Source organism: Trachurus trachurus, assembly GCF_905171665.1.
Source record: "Trachurus trachurus genome assembly, chromosome: 8".
NCBI classification, from domain to species: domain Eukaryota; kingdom Metazoa; phylum Chordata; class Actinopteri; order Carangiformes; family Carangidae; genus Trachurus; species Trachurus trachurus.
In genome coordinates, this window is record NC_139905.1 from 22,125,568 (window position 1) to 22,149,354 (window position 23,787).

The 23,787-nt window shown below is 41.6% G+C and overlaps 2 protein-coding genes across 2 annotated transcripts; one reads left to right on the plus strand and one right to left on the minus strand.

The window, feature by feature from the left end:
- Nucleotides 1–514: 514 nt before the first annotated feature.
- Nucleotides 515–14,502, minus strand: flii (FLII actin remodeling protein). The gene is made up of 31 exons (XM_083977861.1): nt 14,329–14,502; nt 12,684–12,794; nt 12,050–12,121; nt 11,768–11,848; nt 11,280–11,527; nt 10,963–11,066; nt 10,691–10,866; nt 10,264–10,421; nt 9,686–9,770; nt 9,171–9,318; nt 8,945–9,075; nt 8,638–8,745; nt 8,404–8,508; nt 8,061–8,240; nt 7,818–7,900; nt 7,488–7,562; nt 7,126–7,209; nt 6,830–7,001; nt 5,809–5,916; nt 5,525–5,716; nt 5,279–5,377; nt 5,050–5,139; nt 4,805–4,944; nt 4,463–4,700; nt 4,193–4,347; nt 4,037–4,097; nt 3,784–3,912; nt 2,708–2,814; nt 2,470–2,575; nt 2,315–2,380; nt 515–2,221 (listed from the first exon to the last, which is right to left on the minus strand). The coding sequence occupies exons 1-31, from the start codon at nt 14,389–14,391 to the stop codon at nt 2,087–2,089; spliced, it is 3,810 nt and encodes a 1,269-aa protein (XP_083833987.1). The 5' UTR covers nt 14,392–14,502; the 3' UTR covers nt 515–2,086.
- Nucleotides 14,503–15,466: 964 nt separating this feature from the next.
- LOC310990334 (desumoylating isopeptidase 1-like) lies at nt 15,467–21,847 on the plus strand. The gene is made up of 6 exons (XM_083977680.1): nt 15,467–15,654; nt 15,967–15,988; nt 16,294–16,363; nt 17,751–17,860; nt 17,944–18,066; nt 19,162–21,847. The coding sequence occupies exons 1-6, from the start codon at nt 15,564–15,566 to the stop codon at nt 19,250–19,252; spliced, it is 507 nt and encodes a 168-aa protein (XP_083833806.1). The 5' UTR covers nt 15,467–15,563; the 3' UTR covers nt 19,253–21,847.
- Nucleotides 21,848–23,787: the final 1,940 nt, after the last annotated feature.

The window sequence follows — 23,787 nt, forward strand, 5'->3', positions numbered from 1 at the left end:
TGTGACCTCACCAATGCGCTTTTGGAAGAATGGTCAAAAATTCCTATAAACACTCTCCTCAACCTTGTGGACAGTCTTCCCAGAAGAGTTGAAGCTGTAATAGCTGCAAAAGGTGGACCGACATCATATTGAATTCTATGAGTTAGGAATGGGATGGCACTTCAGTTCATAGAATGAGTAAAGGCAGGTGAGCGAATACTTTTGGTAATATAGTGTATGTTACATATTGATCTTATCGAGCTCAGCAAGAAAGGAAAGATTGGTAAATGCATTTCTAAAAATAAAGATTTTTTTCCCCTATGACTAAAGGAGGATAATGCACCACTTTTTTGCTGTCATAAAAATGGGTTTGGTGATGTCACAACTCTCGGCCTCAACCTGCAAATGTTCCAGTTTAGCAGTTTGATGTTAGATGCTCTGTTGGCAGTATGGAACTGACTTTACATACAAACACGTTAAGTATTATTATAGATGGCAGTCAGGGAAGCCAGGTGACAACATGTGCGATGTGAGATTTTATTTTTATATAAAATACATAAATAAAGCATCTGCAGGTGGCATCAGGAGCATGTGCACATATTCATACACACATACATGTGTGTAGGACCCAACACACTGACAGGCATACAGTTCATCCCCCAAAACTATAGTGTAAAGAAAACAAAATAAATGTTGCAGCCATTTGGGAATACACAGATATCTTGTTTGGACCAATGCCTGCACATTACACAGGTCACATGGTCTCAAACACTGCAACAGTGTTGTAAGAAGTGGATGCTGGCACCACTGGTCAGCAGTTGACTGTAAAACATGAACTTCTGATCCAAGGTCAGTGGAAGCAGTCACTACATTGAGATATGTCTCTGATATGGTGCACGGGATCTCCCATTAAAATTTGTGAATTAATTAAAAGTCAAGTTTTGATCCAAAACAAGCAACAGGTTTAAAATAAAAGCAACATTTTCAGATCAATGTAACTTTAAACATCATGCATTTACTTTTAAATTATTACTCTGTTTTGGACAGAAACTTTCTCTTATCTTCCCCGTTCCAGAAAAGCAAGAAAATAAAGATCAAGTTGAATGCAGCCTGTAATGTAGAAGAACACAGTATTGTTATGAAATTTCAGGATCTCCCGAGCTCTACTGATTGCACATTAACATAAAACAAAACTCTGTCTCACAGTCCAACACTCACAAACTGCCCTCTAAATTTCTTTGGCCAAATAAACATAACTGTCCGAAGCATCTTTACATAGTTCAAACAGATCTCAGACACAAAGTTTCAGATCAACCGTCAAGAACGAGAAAGTGAGAGCAGAGATTAAACAAGACTGATGTAAAGAAAGGCGCATGGGGTAAACACACACATACCATGTATAGTCCACACAACAGAAAAATATATATATTTATATAAACCAACATTCCTCAGGAAAACAATTATAGTGCTGTTTTCGGTTCAGTCCCTCAATGATAGGAGGAAAAACAACAAAAAACTAAACTGTAAAATAAACTTATCTGGCCTAAACTGCTTCAGATGAGCTGCGTAAAGTGGCACTAAAGCACAGAGAAGTGACTGTTGTCGTAATGAGCTCCTCCACTGAACACTACTGACCGTGCAGCACAAGCCAAGTGGAAGCAGCAAAAAAAACAGACTGATATGTTTGGGGGATCCACCTCCCTTTGGGTTTTTATAAAGCCTCTGTACACCTTAGATCTATTTCATCTCAAAACATAATTCTCTTCTCTTAGTCCACCTCAGCATTTAGACGTGTGGCTAAAAATAAGATTGTAGAAAAACTGATATTTGTCTGAAACGGAGACAACAGAAGCTGCCCCGTCACCAGACCGATGCTCTCTGACTGGGGGTGTTGTGCTGAAGGTAAATCTGTGTGTCTGCACGCTCGGACAGTGACGAGCAGGATGGAGGGTCGGGACCAGAGCTCAGGTAAAGCTGGGTTACAGGCATAGACATCATCATCATCATCATCAACTGGTAGAAAAAAAAAAAAAACATGGCAGCGAATCGATGTGTAAGTAGGTGTGAGCGTTTTTGAGCGCGTGTGTATGGTTCAGAGAGCGTCTGTCTATGAGAGCTGGGTTTTGAAAGCTCCCCAGGCGTGAAAGCAGCGCGTGAAGCAGTGAGGCTCGTTTCCCTTCCGCACCAGTCGGAGCTTCCTCTGCTGTTCGATCTCCTTGGAGCGCATGTGCTGGATGTAAACCTGGCGAGGAAGAGGAGGAGAGGGATTAGGAGATGTGAAAGGAGAAAAAAAATCAGGAATGTGACGACAAAGAGCTGGAGATTTCTGGCTCACCTGGCAGGCTTTGAGACTGAGTTTAATCTCCACCTGGCTGGTCTGAGTGCCGACCCACATGTACACCTGAGAGACAACAAGGAAACATCAACCACGCTGTAAGAGGATGAAGAGATGAAATCCAGCTGTGAGGGTCAAACATCAGCCATCGTTACCTCTTTGCCGTTGTCCAGCAACATGATGTCGTCGTCGGCCAGGTCGTCCTGACAGAAGTCTGAACATTTCTCTGACACAGAGAAATAACCCTTCTCGTTGGAACACCTGAGGCAGCCAGAGAGGGAGGAACAAACGGTGAGGAAGACAAAAACTGAGGAAAGATGAAAGTGTTGAGGAAGCAAGGGAAGATAAGACAGAGAGAGAGGAAAATAGGTCAAACGAGTGACGGTCGCTCACCTGAAGAGTCGAGCATGTTTCATGTAATCTGCATCCTCGTCGTACTGCTTCTGAGAACCAATCCCCACCCAGAAGAAGTTCTCTGGCTCCTCCCCCTCATTTATCACCTGGGAGACAAGGCAGGCTCATCAGTTGAGACAGAACATAGTTTTAAGCTCATATTGGGTTCGCAACTGACAATACATTGTTGTAACGTGACATAATCAGACTAACAAAATAAGATTGAGTGGAAGTTGAAGTGAAAAGTTGAGGAGTTGGATGAAAACTGAAATCATGTGTAACTTTAACAGCTGCTGTGTTACGTTGTTCACATGGTTGTGCACTTTGTGTGCGTCTGGTAGATTTCAGGGTGCAGATCACACGTCAAAAAAACAAGTACAGAAACCGTGGCAACACTGGAAAATGTTGTACTGCTGATTTTAAGGTCCAGACAACGTAAAGAGCAGCAGTGTCACCTGCCTGTTTGTCAGGTGAACTCTTTCAGTTTCTAATTAAAACTTTGCATCAATGGGATGGCCTTATTTAGCCTCGTAAACCAGCCTCTCGCGGAAATGCATTTCATTTCATTCCGAGGGAGAGTCTGGCCTCATTCCCCCTGTAAGCGTTTGGGGTGCGTGGGAGCTGGGCGGGAGTAGTAGCGTTGACAGACAACCCCATTCAGCCAATCAGCAAGTTGGTGTAGTGACGGGGCGTTGCACCAATCGGTCCCTGATTGGCCAACGTGCTGTGTCAATCACAGCGGCGACGCTGATTGGCTCGGCCTTCTGAGGGTTTCAGGCCAAACGCTTACAACGGGGATGAGGCCAGACTCTCCCTCAGAAATGAAATGCATTGCATTTCCGGGAGAGGCTGGTTTACGAGGCTAGGCCTTATTGCTGTTTTGAAGAGAATTATGTATATTATATAATTATAAGATGAAATATTAGATGAAAGCAGTGGAAGTTTCCATCAAGTAAAAGCAGCACGAGTCAGTAGAAGTTGGAGGGGAACTTCTGTGTGTTTGTTTGAATATTTCAAGAAATTTAATTGAAATTCACATTCATACAGGACATTACTCTCTTACACACAAAACTGACCTGTTTGCTGTACGTGTCATCGAACATGCTGTTCATGATGTCCTCGGCCAGTTTGGCTTCGTCGGGGTCGGCAGCTCGGCCCACCCAGGTGTAAACTATGCCCTGATTGTCTGTGCTCTCAAATGGTACCTGCAGAAAAAGAAACCAGAAGAAGAAGCAGAGGGCTGTTTTAGAGGGAGAAGAAATCTCTGCTGGGACATAAAGACATTTGATTTGATGATTGATTTGTATTGAAAAATATCAATATTCCAACCTTGAGAATGAAGCAGAACTCTGAGTTGAGATTACTTGAATCTGTCCCAATCTGGATGGTCCTAAGGGAGAGATGAAAAAATAAACAATAACTATCAGTGCTTGTGAGTTTGCTGCTGTGGCTGAATGATGGTGTTACAACAGGATGCATATGAACCTAGTGCAAAGCGCGCTGCCGTTAGTGCGTATGTGGTAGAGGGAGGGCTGGGCCGAGTCCGTCTTCTGTTTCCTCTTCCCTTTGTGAATAATGAACTTCCTCTTGAAATGCGACAGGAACTTGAGGTTCTCCTGCTGCTGAGTCATCCGCACCACCTAAAACACAAAAGCAGGCAGCGGGTTTATTCAGCATGAAGCTGTTACCACAATAATGAAAGTATATACACACAGTGACAAAGAAATGTTCTTTTTGGGAAATTGTTCTTCACACCTTCAGTTTTCCAGGGAAGAGACTCTCAAACTTCTTCTGCAGTGAGAAGGTGAAGGTGAGCCAGCCCATGTTGGAGGCCTGTCTGCCCTGCCAGAAGTAAACCACACACTGGAAGTCCTCCTCTGGCTGCTTGTCCTCCTCCTCTTCTTCTCGTCCTCCTTTACCGCCTCTTCCTTCACCAGCTTCGCCCTCCTTCTTCTCCTTCTCGTCCTCCTCATACTCCACAGGCACCCAGTACCTGAGAGGGCACAGTGGCGTGAGAGGATTTTCATGGAGCACACACACACACACTTCAAGACACAAATTTCCAGCACTGGCGCATCAACACACACACACACACACCTGCAGAGGAAGACGTAGCAGTCCTGTGTGAAGAAATGTCCAAACTCCTCCTCTGGCAGACGAGCAAACTTCTTTCCCTCCAGCACGAATCCTTCCATACCGTCCAGGTCCTCGTTCCACTCCTCCATCAGCTGCTCAGCCTGGACAGAAAACACACAACGAGGAGTTTGTTTTTGTTACCTCTGCCAAATCAAATGAGGGAGATGAGAAACTGTGTGTGTGTGTGTGTGTGTGTGTGTGGTTACCTCAGTGAGCGGCATGGCTGGCTGCCTGGGGAGGAAGAGAGCTGTGAGATCAGCTTTCATCTGGTCTTTCTGCTCAGTGTCCTTCTTCACCTGTCAGAGGAAACACAGACAATATTTAATGAGACACCGAAGCAGCTTCAGCACATGAGTCATATTTGACTAGTAGCCTGATATTCAAAGTGTCAACCGTTAGATTTTTGGGACACACACACACACAACATCACCCCACCTTGCCCTGCAGGTTGTCTTTCTTTTGGACAGTCTCAGCTGCTCTGGTGTAGTCCACCTTCAACACGTCATCCCAGTTTTTAAACTTGGATTTAAACACCTGGTGAAGACACAAAGAAAGACACAAAGGTCAGTTTAGCTTTGTGTAAAGTACACAAGCGCTACACTTAAAAACACTGTGTGTTTTCTTCTGTGATGCGGAACAAGTGTCATAAGACCAGACGCAGGTCACTGGTGTATATGTTACCTGACTCTCGGTGCCCTCCAGGTTACGGGTGACACAGGCGTGTTTGGGCCGGTGCAGCATGGAGCAGATTTCTTGACCAAGTTTTAAGGCGGCGGCTCGCACCAGACGTGGAGACTTCCTCCCGATCCAGATGAACACGTCGGACCAGCAGTCCAGGATGTACACGCACTTAGTGTCCAGCAGAGACTGCACCTGAGGAGAGGGAAAGAAGAAAGAAAATCAAGACTGTGTACAACAAGAAGAAGTTAAGTAGGTCATGCAACAAGGCCAGGAGATAAACACACCAGTCTGAGCTCCGGCAGGGTGTCCAGTTTGATCTTGTGGTCTTTGTGTTCCACTGACAGCTTGTAGTTCACCTGAGGCAGCTCCAGGTAGCCCAGACCCAGGCCCACCTACAGGACAGTCACAAACAAATCAGTAAACATCACACTCCTTCCTGCCTTTTGGAAAAGGTTCCTGTATCATCTTACTGAGACATTTGTTGACCTGTTGCCTGAAAGATCTGATGTTAAAAGATGGCGGTGTAAGGCCATTTTGCTGTTAACTGACATCCAAACTTATTTGAGCCCCCACACGGTAAATCATCATGATGCAGTTACATAAATATAGTTACATGTGACCTTAGGCCTGTGATCAAGCAGAGAGCTCAACAGTCAACTTCCTACTCACACTCCTACAACACTGGACAGTTTCATTACACCAACACTGCCATAACCTGTAGGGGAAAACCCTTTTTTGACCGTTTTTTAATATTTTTGGCTTTATATAGCCTACCACATAAAAAATGTTTAACATGCCCATGCTTGGTATCTTTTTTTTCAGCATATCTTCATCTATATGATCTGATAATAAAGTAGGTAAAAGTGAAAAAAATAATTAACACATTGGGCCAAAAAATACACGGAAATCATCATATCTGAATTGAAAACACACACACACACACACACGTCAAATGTCTGTGGTATATTCAGCATGTATAGTATCAGCTGATTCAACCACTTTTTACCAAATGGAAAGAAATGCAACAATACTTACAATATTTTTTGTACTATCAAATTAGAACTATCATATCTCTGGTTTTACATGGTCTATCAAAGCAAATAAAAACTGTTTTTAAATGTTTTAAATCAGCACATTCGAGGGAAGTTGATGGCAGCGCTCCATGTGACCTAGTTTTGTTTTTAACAGCGCTTTGAAGACGTCATGTGATCTGATCATGCCGGCGTGATCATAGGTCCCAGAGGGTTAAATCCACATGTGAACTCCTGCTAGCATCCACGACTAACACCTGCATGAAGGATTTACCTTGTATAGTTTGGGTCTGATGGGAGAGAAGTCATCTGGTACGTGTTTCTTGATCTCCTCTGGTTGTCCTCCCAGCACCTCCCAGAAGCCTGGTGGCTCCTGGTTCTGCATGAGCGTTGTGATCTCCGCCTTCCCTTTACGTTCATTCTTGTTTATCTTTTCAGCAAATAGCCTGGAGGAACGACAATAAAGCACAGGCGCCGCTTTGGATCGCTGCAGTAATGTGCTGTGTAATTGCTTCCCTAGCATGGAGAACTGACTGTAAAGTTTGCATTGGCATTGGATTTGTGCCTCACCTGGCCTTTGTCGTGCCGCTGAGTGTAGCGTTGGCTCCTCTCCAGATAAAGATTTCCAGCCCGGGGTCCAACAGGAAGACAAAGCTGCCAGAGAGGAGAGAAAGGCAGGATGTTATGGACACGGTGCTTCACTTGAGCGAGACAGTTTACGTACAGGATCGAAGAGCAGTGGGATAAAATGAGCTACAGATCAACTGAAGTCGACAGTAAATGCGCTGATGACGTCAGACAGAGATAAGAGGGATGCCATAGGCATTAGGAATGGGGAGTGTGTGTGTGTGTGAGCATGTGAAAGGTATGTAGGAGGGTGAGGCAAAATATGCAAGTGTATATAATAGGGTATATTTGGGTGTGAGAGTCACCGTGGGTCGAGGGAGGACGCCTTCACAGGAACAGACTCCAGTCTGATGTTTTTCTTGCCGTACACTCTGTACAACCTGGTAAAGACACAAAAAGGGTTCAAATGTTTCCAGAGCAGACACACACATCACAGGATACAGTTCATCACAGCTGAATGTGCAACAAGCCGTCACCGTTAATTCAGACGTCCTAAAACAAAGCTACAAATCTCATCTGAAAATGTTTGGACAATAAAAGTCATAGTTTAACAACAAAAGAAAATTTGTGTCGACTTCCAAAGGACTAAAGATGACGAATGAAATCAGCACAAGATATATTTTCTTCCAGGTTACCTGGCGGGATAGTTAGTGTCCTCCACAGTGTAGAATCCACTGGCTGTTCCTCCCTCGATGTAGGAGATCTCATTGTTAAACACCTACACACGAGACAAAAGGCTCATTTACAACGGCAGGAAGCAGCTGAAGGTCTAAAAGCTTCTCTACCAAAATCAACGAAAAACAAAATGCATTTTAAAGAGGTGTTAATGTGTTTAAGTACTATGATGTTTGTTTTTTTATGACTATGTTAATACGTACGGCGCTGAACTCCTCGCTCTCGTCTCCCATCTCTTCCCTTATCGTCCTGCACTCGGCTCCAAGGAAATTCCGGAGGTTGACGGCGTGGATGGCAGAGCCGGCTTTCTTGTCCAGTGTGGCCTCCTGACCGATCCAGTAGTAGATCTGCCAGGTCAGCGCTCCATTATCATCCAGGAGGGTCTGCGTTGCACAGAGAAGAATGTGAGACAGGGAGTGTGAACTCACAGATGATCCAGTTTGTTAATCTGTCTCTTGATTGATGCAGATACAAATCATGACAGCCTTTACTTTCTAGAGAAAAAATATCTACTGTAACTGTGGCGGATTTAAAGATATCCGTTACCTTGAGGATGATGTAGCAGTCTGCCTCGTAGAACTTGCCATGGAAAGCTTCATCCACTTGGATGGGAATAAAGTTCTCTATCTGCCACACTGATACACCTGGAACCTGGAGGGAGGGACAGGAAGATATGAATACAGACTGTTGTCAATCTTAGAAAGAAAAAGACACAGAGTGGACATCTGGGAGCTGCAGACCACCGACACACACACACACACACACATATATATATATTACCTGTCCTATGTCCTCCATGAAGAACTCAGAGTAGTCCAGATGAGGTTTCTCTAGACTCTTGTCCCAGCGTCGGACCTTTAGATCAGCATACTTCAACTCTCCGTTTTCCTGCACAATAAGCAGATGAGTTGTGTTTTTATTCTTCCTTCACTTGTTCCTCAACCTTCAAGTTATTGGAGGTTTCTAAACCAATCGATCTCTTCACAGAGTAATTAAACCAGCTGCTGTTAATGCAATGTATTCTGATAAACATCAAACAAACTAATACCAACAGATCATTTTACTCTTGCCATATTTTCCCCCTTACCTCTAAGTTCTTCTTCTCCTGTGCGACGTCACTCATGCCCTTCAGCACCTGCTTGGCCTGATCGTCCTGAGAACAGTCCTTCCTCCTCCGTAGCCTCATCTTCCTCGCTAGGTGATCCCTGGGGCTGGCTCCTGAACAGGTGTAGAAACAGATGCTGGTTTAAACATTGATTTATACAACATAGTCATGAACAATCCCTATGCATAATAGACACACAAACACACACCTCCTCCAGCAGCAGCTACAGTAGCAGGCGAGGCTCCGGCCAGCCGGAGCTGGTTCTGTAGGGAGAAGTCGATGTTGTACCACTCTGCTCCTCTGTCCACTGGTTTCGGAGGCATCACCAGGTTGGGGTTCTCACGCACATCCAGCATCTGAAGAGAAGTTAATGAAAACAGATTTACTGACAGAGATTTTTGTTAAAAGAATAAATAAAATATAAATTAGGTTATGGTTGTAACAATTTAATTGTTACAAGTTTTCAAATCAGGGGGAAAAAAAGTAGTGTATAATCTTCCTTAAAGAATGTGAATATCCCGAACAGTATGCTGAATCTTGTGTTTATTGCAACACTATATAATTATTATTAAATCCTTTTGCGCTTGCTCTAAAAACGTATCACATTCATTTTCATTATCATATCCTGTGTGTATAATCACAAATGAACATGGTGGATTAATGAGTTGTCAAGCCTCATTTGTTCATCATTTCCCAATCTCAATGCGAAGGTTATTATTGTACCTCTAAATCAGTCAAGAAGTGGATGGCCTCGGGCAGCGTCACCAGCCTGTTTTTATTCAGCACCAGCTTCTTCAACTTGCCACACCTACAAAACATCACAAACCCACAATTATTCTATTATTCACATAATGTGTGTTGATAAAAGGCAAAGAGTGATTTCCTAACTGTAATACATTTCTACATTTGGCTGTGTAAAGTTCACATTGATTTGACTTGGAGGGAGACAAGAGCCAAACAAACATTTTTTTTTTCTTGTGTCAGCTTATTTGCTGATTGGATAAACACTTGAAATCAGTTTGTAAGTCTGACTCATGTTAAACCTTCAAAATCTGGCTCTTCTCTTAGAAATAAAATTATGGGGCGGTGCGTGGCGCAGTGGTTAAAGCGGCCGCCCCATGTAGAGGCTACAGTCCTCAACGCGGGCAGACCTTTCCTGCATGTCATTCCCCCTCTCTCTGCCTCCCCCTTTCCTGTCTATCTCACTATGTACTATCAAGTAAAGGCAAAAAAGCCCCCCCCAAAAAAATGAAAAAAGAAATACAATTATTTTGAATAAATCACTCTCAACCAAAGCCCACCTGCAGAGACCCTCAGGGATGAGTTCCAGGTTGTTATTAGCGGCCATGAACTCGGTGAGGCTGGCGAGTTTGCCCACACCTGGGGGAACCCCGTCAAAGTCCAGTTTGTTGGAGTTTACGTACAGCTTCTTCAGTTTGGACAGCTTACAGATGGCAGACTGGAAAGAGACACGAGCAAAATTGTAACATCTTACACTAATTATACAGCGGAGAGCATCACAATAACTATCTGATCATCACAACAGTTTACTAACAAGGAAGGAACTGTTTTTAGATGAAGAAATTACACAGTAAACAACCGTTGTCAAAAAGATGGTTCACAAAAATTTGAATTTCTCCTTTAATAATGAAGACAGTTTTGTCAACTACCTACACTCTGTAAGCAAGTGGTTTATAAGGACAGCTGTGTCATGACTACGGGACTTACGGGCAGTGAGGTGAGCTGGTTGCGGCTCAGGTTCAGTGTCTCCAGCTGAGTCCACTGATCGATGCAGAGGGAGAGTTCAGAGATTTGATTACTGCTCAGGTTGAGTCTCTTTAGACTGCCCAGTGAATAGAGGCACTCCGGCACCCGGGTCAGGTCGTTACTGGACAAGTCAACATCTGGGGAGGGACAGTTGTGAAAATTGTAGATGTCAAGACAGAGAGAAACAAAGTGTATGTGAAAATGGTGTGTGTGTGTGTGTGTATGTGCATTACCTGCCAAGTGTGTCAGTCCTTCCAGGCTAGTGGGCATGTTGCTCTGGGTCCTTTGGGTGTTCCTCAGGTGCAGAGTCTGTAAAGCCACCATGGCTGGCAGCTGACTGCTCACACACACACACACACAAATAGTCAGAGCAGCACGAGACAAATCCCAATTTCTGTTTTCTAACCATGTTCCTCACATTTATAGACACTCCAAGACTCAACATCATATTTTTAGATTTTCTGGGTTTTTGGGTGAGCGTGTGAATCAAGGGATACATGGCAAAGAATAATGGCAGTATTAGGGAAACAAGGTCAAGTATTTTTTTTACCGCAGCTGGGCATGCATCAGTGGGTTGTTGTTCAGGATAAGTGTCTGCAGGTGCACCAGGCGCCTCATCTGTGGTGGCAGGCTGTCGAGCTTGTTGTCGCTCAGGTCCAGGTACAGCAGGTCTGTCAGGTTGATGAATAGCTGGTTGGGAATGGAGTCAATACTGTTGTGGCTTAGATTCAGCACAAGCATGTTCCTGCTGTTCTCCAGGTCCCGGGGGATCTCTGTCAGCTGGTTGTAGCTCAGGTCCTAAAGCACAAGAAATGAAGGGGAAAGTGTTGGGAAAACTTGATAGTTTTTGTTGTAAATCAGGTAAAGCAATAAAAAAAAACAGGGAGATAAAAGGTGTAAAGTTTAGGAAGGAAAGAAAAGGTAAAAAAAACAAAAAAAACAAGAAAATGCGTTGATGGAAGAAGTGTGAGTGAACTGCAAAAATATATAGAAGGGTGTAGTAAACAGAAGAGAGGTGATGGCAGGAAAGTATTATACCAGCACGGAGAGATCATCTAGTTGAAAGATGTCATCTGGGACTCCAGAGTTTTTCAGGTTGTTTGCCCTTGCTACCACCGCCTGCACACATAATGAAACAGTCTTAGTGCAATACAGTTTGATTAGAATATGGGACAATAACCAGTGTGAATATGTCAAAGCATTACACAGATATGTGCATGACTAACAAACAACTGATAACTGCTGCACTCAAGGTGATAATGTGTTAAACAAAATCATCTACATGTGCTTCTTATGTATTTTCTCGTGTGTGTCAGTTACCCGTAGGTTCGGTAAGCTGGACAGTTCTCCATGTAAAGTGGTCAGGCTGTTGTGACTCACTGAAAGATGCTCCTGAAGAAGGAAATGCAGAGGTTTTGGTAACAGATTAACAATGCAACGAACAAACATTACATAATAATCTCAAACAGTATGAATAAACCCTACAATGTGCCCTGGTGGTCACTGCTGTGCAAAGTAATGTCTGGCTGCGACTAAAGAGAATATTTAACTACAAACAAGATCAAACCAAAGCTGAAGTTTAGTTAAACACACCCTAGAGGGAACAACTGTGATCCATGATAACACACTAATCTTGTTTACCTTCACCTGGCAAGATCAAGCATGCTAGCATGGATCATCTCTTCAGAGTGGATTAGATTATATAGGCTTAAAGCATGGCTGCGTGTGTTCTTGGTCAGGTAAGAGTAACTATATAAATTTACTATTATTATTCATTCATTCATTACTACAATACCACTTCTATAATAGCCCTTTTCACTTATCTCTGACTTCAAAGTTATTATTTGTGGAGCAGGTAGCACACATGAAAAACATTTTGACTTGATATCGTCATCAACAGACATCTGAAGCAAAGTTAAGAATGAGCAAATACTGTAGGTCTGTAGTGTCTCACCAGCTTCTGCAGAGAGGCCAGCTCCTCTGGGAGGTAACACAGTCCTGTCCTGTTCAGCTTTAGCCATCGCAGACTGCTCATACACTTGACATGCTCTGGGAAGTACCCACCCTGTGAGGAAATCGAGATACATCTAAATGATGACAATTGAAGAGACCTAGATGGCTGAGCACAAACATTATGTTTGTGAACGCACGTGTTAATACTCTTAAAGCTGTGTTAGGAAACCTCTGATGTATGGATTTCTGTGTAGACTTGACACCTCAAAGAACAAACTCATTTTAAGTTTGATTAGCATTAAGTACAGCACTGTCCGATAGACAGTCACCGTGCTGGAGACATTGGTACAGATGATTTTTATCCTTTGAGAAATGACTATTTTATTATTGTTAATAAATATGAACTTTTAGCTTTCATCATCTTGAATTATGTATTATGTTGTCTGTTTTTGTAATGTGTATCTTGTATACAGCCCTGAGTCCGTAAGTTTAACACTAAGAGTATAGAGTAAGAATAATACTATTCTCTATTGACTGTAGTCACCAATGCTATGTTTTTCATTTAAGTAGTGTGATAAAAGGCAGGAGGTTGTAAAAAAAAAAAAAAAAAAAGCAATGTTAAATTATCTATAAAATATTCTTTGTTTTAACGTTGATTTACCAAAATAAAACCATTTGACTCTGCAATATGAAGCTCCTGTTAGTCTGGTAGTGTAATGGGGAGCGTCACAGCACAAATCTGGACAAATCAGCTAGATGAGTGAATGTAGCAGACATCTGGTCAGCTGTGATGTGTCCAGTGTACACAGATTATCTTCAACACAGTCTGGACACATATTGAAAAGCGCCTTGTAGAGGCTTTTTGTTCTGGGGAACATTTCGGCAGAGGAAATGATGTCAGCCCAGGCTGGCTGAAAATAGACTATAATCGTCAGCCATTCAATGACTAACAGATAAACACGTTATTTCGCCGGTTTATTTCTTCTGCTCACATACTGACATGGCAGGCAGCGTTAAGTACTCAAATAGTTGTCGGCTCATGCCAGATGATCTCAGCTGTCACTGCTGCCTGCCTGTCGGGCAGCCTCTCCAGTCCCCCAGACTAAGCTCGCAAAGTGGGTCAAAATTTACAAGCATGACGACACTGTGCGCCTGAAGCCAACTCAACCAACCTCCAAAACAAACTAACGTTGTTTTTGGCAACAGCATTATCTTGGTTAAACGCAGATAAAGCTTGACGTGATTTGACGTGAAGCTTGTGCTTTTTGACCCAGACAGTTAGCCAACACTGAGGCTACACTGGCTAGCTAACGTGACGTTGGAAATAAAGAGCTGCGTTATCTCGACCTATAAAAACTATGATTAAACAGCTAATAAAGTAAAACAAAGTAAACCAACCCGCTAAACATGAACGTATTAACATTTAGCCGGGACGCTTGTGGCTGAAACGAGTCGCTCTCAAACTTTGTCCATGTCAAACATCTGACAACTGGCTAACGCCCAATCCTAACGTTAAGCTAGGCTAATATGTGTCGGCGAGCTCAGCCCTCAGCCGCCTGTTCCTCTAAAGAGTCCGTAGCTAAACCAACCAGCCACGGCTGAACACGGTGAACACAAAGTCAAAGATTATTCAGTAACAGCCTTACTTTGAAGTCGTTTCCACTGAGGTCTACCCCCCTAATGAAGGGAAGAACTCCGGTGGCAGCCATTTCTGGTCGATGTCAGCTGCTCAGCCCTCAACTGTCTATTTTGGTCCTCAGAAGCCAGCGAGGGCTGTGGCTGCTGCTGCTGCTGCTGCCGAGAACTACGGCTTCTTCTCCTTCTAGATAACAGAGGCTGCAGTTTGTGTGGTTTTACCGCCACCTTCTGGTCTGGAGGATAGGCCACAGCGCGTAGGCTACTCCATGTGTTATGATGACAACTAATAGAGAGCCTAAGCGGAAGCAGGAAGTAACGGTCACCATGGGACCTCAACTCTGAAAAACTCGCCATTCAAATGAACGAGACTGAAAAATTTATTTCGTGATCCGTTTGAATTGTGCCATGAGAAAAAAATATGTCCTCTACCTGTTTAAAAGGTCACGTTTCATCCCGAGAAATCAGCAGTTTGTTGTAAAGCTATTGTAGAATAAAATTCAGAAGAATCCGTAACCAGAAAGACTACAAGTCGCGTAGGTGACGTCACACACCACATGGCGCCCTTTCCCGTGTCAGTTGGTGACGTATTTTCTGTGGGACACAGATCTGTAGTCCGTAGAGCGGTCTTTACACAAAATACATTCTTCTGTTGCCGTTTTACGATGAACGGCTGATTTCTCTTCATGAAACGTGATGTTTTAAACAGGTCGAGGACATATTTTTTTCTCATAGCGCAATTCAATCGGATCACGAAATAAAATTTTCAGTCTCATTCATTTGAATGGCGAGTTTTTCAGAGTTGAGGTCCCATGGCGCCGTTACTTCCTGCTTCCGCTTAGGCTCTAGTTTTCCCTTTCCTAGGCACAAACATGTAAAAAGTTCACATTTCTTTCATCCAACATCTTTAGTCGTGATACGTACGCTACAAAAACAAATACCGCTGTCAACACAAATAAATTGTCAAGTCATTCAGTGATGAGATGGTAAAAACCGGAAAAAAGATAACGTTCCTTCAAAATAAAACCACACCTCGCGAAGGCTTCATTATGTATTATTTAAATCCGTCCAACGGTTTTTATTTTATTTTGAAAGCGCTGGAATCGGAAGTGAGCTCTTAGACGTAATGACATCATTGGTGTAGAGCCCCCCCGCTCCACTAGTCAGCTGTGCTATTAGGTCCCTAGCTGAGCTGAGCTCGCTAACAGAAAAATAACATTAAAGACATATTTTAAAGGTTAACGACATGGACAAAAATGCTACGCGATACAACGTGCAACTGTATATTTATGACTTATCGAGAGGAATGGCTCGCAGCCTCAGCCCTATCATGTTAGGTGAGTAGCCTACAGATGAAAAATCCGATGCAGCCATGGCCTTGGGGACAAATAAGTGATGATAACAAATGCCGGGTGGAGATGCCCTTTCTGTTGTGCTTTGTATCGATCTCATAAAAATATTTTTATTGAATTTAATTTTGCTAATAAAAAGTAAAGCGGTATCTATGTCAGTGAATCAGTGATCGTTGACATCTGTGGGCTGACATCAAACTGCCCCACTTGTTAGTTTCATTTCGTAATATAGCTTGTTTGTAGAAGATCGTCTTCAACCTGCTTCCCCTCACTTCCGTCATTCTCCTTCTCTTGCAGGAAAACAACTGGACGGTATATGGTATGATTCTCCTCTTTGATATTTCCATAGGTTGCCTCCTGACCTAATGAAAACACTGGTTAATGTGTGGCTCAGTCAGGTGTATGCTTATTTATGATTTTTTTTTAAATTATAATAATAGGCTACAACACAGCACATTTTCAACCAGCTGTTAGGAGTGTCTCTATTTTTGTCCTAACTGTGTTAGCCTATTTTGTGTTGTTTGAAAGCTTGAGGTGTATAGGCTATTTATTCAGATGATGCTGCAAATATTGCTCCAACTTTGATATGATGCCAGTGTCTTAAATTAGTACTTTTTCTTCCAGGCACACAGCTATCGTGGCATACGGTGATGAGTTCTTTTTTGGAGGGGAGGGCATCTCCAGCTGTTCACCGGTAAGTCTGTAACAAGGGGGCTGACTCCTGTTTCACAAGTCTCGTCAAACGAGCTCATGAAGGAGATGTAGGCCATCTATCTACTGCTGCACACACACACACACACTGAAGATAACAGACCACACAAGTATATTTAGTGCTAAGCCTGTAGGGCCATGTCCACTAGACATGAAATCCTAAGGAAGTTTCTTGGTGAGTGAAAAATCCACATCATACCTGCAAACCAAGAGGTGCAGCAGAGAGACCTATTAATACACTAGAAGTGCTTGGTTTGATTCCTGTCATTCAGATTATGTGTTCCAGCTGTCAGTGCACAGTCCTGCTAAAACTAAATCCTTAAAAAATCCATATGGGCTGCGTGAATCCACGTATTAATTAAAAACCACCTCTGTCATGTGCAAAACAAAACACAAAGTTACTGCAATACCCTCAGGCAAATCACTAAATGAATGATTCAAATCCTCCTCCATGCCCACAGGTGTAATTTGGTAAATTCCTGTATTTCCAGAGTCATTTTTAAAATGTAAAAGGCTAAATACAACTCTGCATTTGTTGGGGTCTTAATACACATGTGGTGGCGGGGCTGTTGCTGGTGTTAATGGCAGCAGCATGTGACGATTAGAGTGACACAAAATGAATTACAGTATCCACCAAGTTCCACCATGTGCCTTTTTATGCGTGTGTAATGATTTTTGGATTATAGTGCTGGTCTGTAGCCCAGAAAAAAATGAGATTAGACTGTAAACGACAGGAAACGTTTGTTGGTGGAATAAACGCTTTGATGGTTTTAATCATTTCAAGGACAATCAGAAAATATATTGAGCATAAAATAAGTAAAATAGAAAAATATAAAAACAAACAATCTAAAAAAAAAGAGACCTGCTTCTTATGAGTTTTGCTTCTTCCTTCAGGACTGTGAACCACAGAACCACAGCTCCAGTAATAGGCTGCACCCGTATTCTGGAGAGGCACTGATGAAATCTGATGTTTTAAATAGTTAAATACTTTTCTGCTCTTAAACACCAAGCCAACCAGTTGAAAGTGTCATTGCTCCATGTGATGTAATCTTGCTTTTAGCAAATACTAGGCTCATGGCTAAAATATTGGCCTATTGCTTCTTTTAAATCGTTCATATGTGATGGGGGATTTTCTTCCTGCCTGGAGCGACTAGATTGGCTTCAGGCTGCTGTGTGGTTAAAGTGATACAAATATATCTTTGAGGATGAAGGTCATATGATCCTCAGACATCTGAATTTTCGTTCTCACTTCTCAGACACAGTAACTCTTGTATCACTCCCACATCAGTGGTTTTCTTCAACGGGTCTCACAGCATGTGTCAAATATGTTGTGACATTTCCCTTGTGTGTGTTGTGTGCTTATCTGTCAGGGCGGGACCATGCTGGGACCTCCAGACACAGTAGTGGAGCTGGGTGAGACGGAGGTGTCTGAGGAAATCTTCATGGAGTACCTCTCTTCCCTGGGAGAAAGCACATACAGGTTGAATGGCTACTCATCTCTCAAATGGAAAAGCAACTTCTAGTTGTAGACATGTAACCCTCTTCTCTTCCTTCACGGTTTAGAGGTGACAGGTATCGTCTCTTTGAGCACAACTGCAACACCTTCACCAACGAGGTGGCTCAGTTTCTGACAGGCAGGACCATCCCTTCTTACATCACCGACCTTCCATCTGAAGTCCTCTCCACGTGAGTGTAAACCTCGCACGCATACACAAATTACTTAAAATGACCAACTAACTTAATTTTTTTTTTAAAAGTCTGTTTCAAAATACCGTCTTCTTGACTGAACACTTTTAAACATAAAGTTTCAAACCCTGCAAGTGAACCAAAACGTTAATGTGACGTGGTCCTCTGAGGAGTTTTATTTGGACTAGTTTTTACAGACTTGCTTTGATCTCTTTTTAGCCGTCACGTGGCCGGTCATAGGGGAGACACAAGTGCTGCTGCAAACTCAGTGTGACTCTGCCACAATTTAGAGAGAACAGGCAGCACTAGTTGCTGAGATGTTGCATAAAGGGCAACACAAACCTGAGCTACACCTGAAATAAGCCTTAATATTCTTCAAGCTTCCTTAAGAAGTGAAAAAGTGCATTCACTCAAGTATTGCACCCAGTACTATATTTAAAATACTTTGATGAGTCATTTTTTTTCATTTATTTTGCAGCTTCATACTGTTAATCATCCACATGTCAAAGGAAAATATGCTTATTCTTCCACCAATACATTTAGCTGGCTGCTGGACTTACTAGTTGACTGTCAGACTAATATTAACAATGGCAATGTATGATCATTTTCTAATAATTGATTTTATATAGGACGAAATCCTCTATAACCCTATACAAATAAACTTCAATAGTAATATATACATATGTAAATAATATTATAATATTTTTTTTGTCATTCCAGTGAACCAATATGTCAAAATAAACTGTGCTTAATGATTCATCTTTAAAATGATAGCCTCACATGTGCTAACTTTCCATACAGATGCTCCAGTGCATGGGCTATAGGTGGAAATGTAGTCGTTTCCTCAAATGTATAATTTGCAACACCTTGAAAGAATAGTCAGAAAATTGTAACTGGAAGTACAGCATCTTACATTTCTGAAGTGGGAACAACTAATGTGCAAACACTTTGGTGAAAGCAAAAACAAAGACAGTCTGTGTATAATGTGCAGCCACATTAGTTTAAATTTATGAGTTCTAAAAACTGCAGCAGTTGTGCTGTAATCGAGTTTAAAATATCAAATCAAATCTCGTCCTCCCCTCCATCCACCTCCAGACCGTTTGGCCAGATACTGCGGCCCATCCTGGACTCCATCCACATCGCCCCTCCAGGAGGAAACGTCATCAACGGGGGAAGAAACATCTAAACTGAGAGAGCAGCAGAGTCACTGTGTTCTCCAGGTCACTTCCATTGTAGTCAGTCAGTAAGTTTCTCTTTCTTTCTTTCTTTCTTTCTTTCTTTCTTTCTTTCTTTCTTTCTTTCTTTCTTTCTTTCTTTCTTTCTTTCATCTATAAAGTTAATTGCTGTAACTGACAGATTAGCACTTAATCTTTGGAATTCATTATATAAGCATAATTTCCTCCTTAAAGTCCATTCGGCTGATGAAAACCACTTAGTGGCAACTCACTTCCCTCCTCATGAAGCTTGAGGGTGCCTTGGTCACTTAACATCGAGTTGACATCAAATGCAATGTACTTACAAGCAGTTGGACGAAAGACAGAGTCTTGCATTATACCAGCACAGCCTGCTACTGACATTTACTTCCCCCACACTGAAAGTTGAGTGTGATGAATGTTGCCTCTTCACAAACACAACTGTGGAGATTTTCTTTTAGAAGTGAATGGTAACAAAGCCTGTTTCGTCGTGTCTTTTCCTGAACAGATGTGAGGCACTGCAATGTAGATTTTTACATTTTGCAAGACTATATATCAACTAAAGTCCAAAATATGGAAATATTGCATATCTAATAGCTGTAATTAAAGCTTATACAACATTTAAATACCTCTTTGCACATTAGTGCATCAAGCTAATATATTATGAAGTAATTCTTAGTTTTATTTCCTTCACATTTTGGTATTACCACACGTTTTTTAAGTAAAGATCTTAGTTCACGACATATCTGTTTTCTGCAGCTGACTACAATGGAACTGATCTGAGTGTACCCATTTGCATCAATATGATTATTATATTCTATTCAATGGAATGAAGAAAAGGATGGTGGAATCTCTAAATGTCAATCAGATTTTAATTTTTTGCACTTTTTATGCTTTGTTTTACTTTTTGTTAATTGGTAGCCTGTATTTAATTACCTGTCAGCAACCCACCTATCTGAACCTATAGTATTTATTTCTCTTTCTGTTGAATCCAGCTCCTTTGTGGCCGCCTACTCTCTGTTCCTTTACATTATCATTCCAGTCGTCACACAGTTTGTGATATGACATACAGCAGGTGATTGATGCCTACCTAGCTCAGAGGTTATAAGCTTATACATGAGATTATATGAACTTTTGTCGAGTGTGTATCTGTATAACAGGACTGGGATCAGTTCACTATATATTCAGTTATTTCTATGTACACAAAGAAAAAACTCTGGATGTCATTTGTTAATTGCAGAGTTTATAAGAAACATGTGTCAAACAGGACAACTTCCCCTGTCCTGGGAAGTCACCTGACAGGCAATCCTGGTACATTTTTTTGGAAAATGAAACCAGCTGTGTGCTTTTAGGTATTAAATCTACTCTGTAATCTGATTAATAACGTGAACTGCATCGCAGCCCAGTTATATCACATAAGTTGTGCCTCTCGGCCTGAGTTTCCAGCTCCAGAGGGAGACGCTGATCACAGATAACGTTTGTTCTATAATTATTTAGAATACATGTGCTCCAGTTGCCATGTGGGTAATTTTAAACAATTGCACATCCACAGATATTTTTAACCTTGAGGTGACCGTATGCAGGGCCATGTCCTGCACTGTTGACTTATTAACAACCTGCTCGAGTCCTTTAACAGCCACCAGGGTGTGTTTACAACACACTTCTGTGCCTTCATTTCCCTCCGCTTGATTCCTGTCATACTGTCCTGGCTTGGCATGGTTATAGTATAGCACAGATAGTGTAATCCTATGCATTCTGCATTAGAGTTCTGATAGATTCTTGTATGATTGTCTGGAGAAAAGCTTAAAATACACAAATTAGGTTAAAGTCAAACCTTAAACTCACTAATATTTATCATGCAATTCAATAATTAGCAGCTGAAAATATTTCAGGTCTAACAACATCTGGATCCAGTACTGTAACTCACAGCCTATAATCTGAGTGCATTATCCACTGCACTCTGCCACCAGAGAGAACATATAGCTATCAAGATAATACACACAGCAGATCACATGCGTTAGGGTTTATCTGATTAAGATGATGTTAAACACATGAACCACACTGAACCTCATGAGCCTTTCCCTGCTTAAACAAACAGAGTGAAGCAAGAAAGAAGCACAGGAAAACAACAAGTCTCAAAGAGTGATTAAACCAGCATTAACTTTCATCATGTTCTCCTGCAATAAACAAACCTAACACACACTTTACCTTCCGATCAGTCACTAACTGAAAGTGTAACCTGACAAATCTAAGTATTTGGCTACTTTTAGAGTTTAGCATATTTTACTTAATTCCCCTTTAAGAGGCTAAAAAGCTCAGGTGACTCTGGGTTCTGTTATTTTTGCCTTCTGCTAACCAACTAACTGACATGCTAACCAGACCACTGAAATGTATTACTGCACAAGTCACCCTTTGTTGCTGTAATGTGTGTTGTTGCTGGCTGCTACCTGTAATGTGAAATGCAAAAGATATATTTATGGATAGTATTCCCTATTTGAGTAAACTGACTATGGTAGATATGCCTATGCATATTGTTTGTATTGTTTGTGAAATTGTTTTTGTAACTCAACCTATACATAAAGCCATTGACTGCATAGCTGTGACTCTGGTGTACATGACTGTTTTTAAAGCTTCTCTCTATCTGAGAGAAGGAAAAGGGTATAATGTAATTTACATGAATCACATTCACGTGTCAAAAATTAATTATTACTAATTTTAAAAAAACATTTATATGACATAGAAGGATAATTCACATGCACAACCTTACTGTATACAAACTTTCAGTCACAAAACATACATAAATACAATAAGAATATGACTGAAGTAATAAGGTGAGTGCTGTGGGTTAAAAAGACACTGCAGGACGACAAGAATCAAATATAATATCATTAGCATAAACTGTTTGTATGAAAAGACTAGGCCAGATATCATTAGTATTCTTTAGGCCTATATTTCATTTCATTTAACCTTTATTTCATTTTCAGGGAGTCATTTGGGTCAATCCCAAATTTTCAATGATGTTGACAGCACAGAAGAAAAAGTACACAAAGCACAGTGAGAAACACATAGACACAACTAAACATAATAGCATTAAACTGTTACATTCAAAAGAAGATTTTGAGACTTTTTAATCATAGTTTTAAACTGTCCCAATGGTCGAAAAAAGTGTGTTCACTTCAAGTGTATGTTGTAAAATGTTCCAGTTTAAATTAGCTGCTTAGCTAATTCCGTGTTTGTGCGGGGAACATGGAACATTAAATAATCACTTAAATGTGTTGAGTTATTGCCATGTGTGCTTAGGTACAGTGGCATGTTGCCTTTCAAGACTTTATAAATAAAAAGGTACAAACAACAGATATCTCCCGCGGCAGATAAAGGAGCTCATCCCACCTTTTAATATAAAATTCACTGATGGTTGGTGTAACTGCCACCAGTAATAAATCTGATCGCAGAGTGATAAACTCAGTCAGGTGGAATGAGAGTGGAAGCAGAGGCTTGTCTGTAGATTAGATCACCACAGTCCAGAACTGATACAAAATACAGCCTCAGTGATACATTTCTACAGAGCAGAGGGAAGTTTGTGTTGTTTCAGTATAAGTAGGCTATTCAGTACTATCCCATTTTTTGTTTTAATTTACTTGCAAGGTTGTTGGTGAGAAATTTGAATGTCAGACAGACGCCCAAATGTTTGTATATATACCAAAATGTACATGAGACCCTATGGGAGGAGGTCAGGAAAAAAAACAGAAAATAGAACATAGAATTTCACCCAAAATTCAAATTTCACTCATTATCTACTCACCCTCATGTCGACTAAGGGCTGGGAGAATTTTCAGAGTCCTCCGTGCCTTCTCGGAGTTACGGGGGGGTCCGCGCAGCAGTATTTGTCCATATGATGGTTGTGAATGGGGCTCACTTTTCTTCGTCCAAAAAGACACACCAAAAAACATCCAAATACCTCCATACTCCGCCGGTCAGTGCACTGACACAGGAAGAGCAGTGAACTGAGACACTGGGAGCTTCCGCTACAAACAAGCTAAAAATATAGACTTATTTAATTTTTTTTGGAACAATTTCTCATGTTGGGGCTTCAATACAAGAGGGACATTACAGACGAGCAGTATGGAGGTATTTGGATGTTTTTTGGTGTGTCTTTTTGGACTAAGAAAAGTGAGCCCCATTCACAACCATCATATGGACAAATACTGCTGTGCGGACCCCCCCGTAACTGAGAGAAGGCACGGAGGACTCTGAAAATTCTCCCAGCCCTTAGTCGACATGAGGGTGAGTAGATAATGAGTGAAATTTGAATTTTGGGTGAACTATCCCTTTAATATTAAACTCCTCATGAAAGGGGACAAGGTATAAAGAAAAGATCCAGTAAGTTTTCGACTGCAGGAACATCACAACAGCTGTGATCACCCCTCTAGCTGCTGCATCACATTTTAAATACCGGTATGCATGTTGTGCTGACATTGTGACCGGTCAACATGAAATGAGCATGTCACTTGTTCAGAGGTGGTGTCCA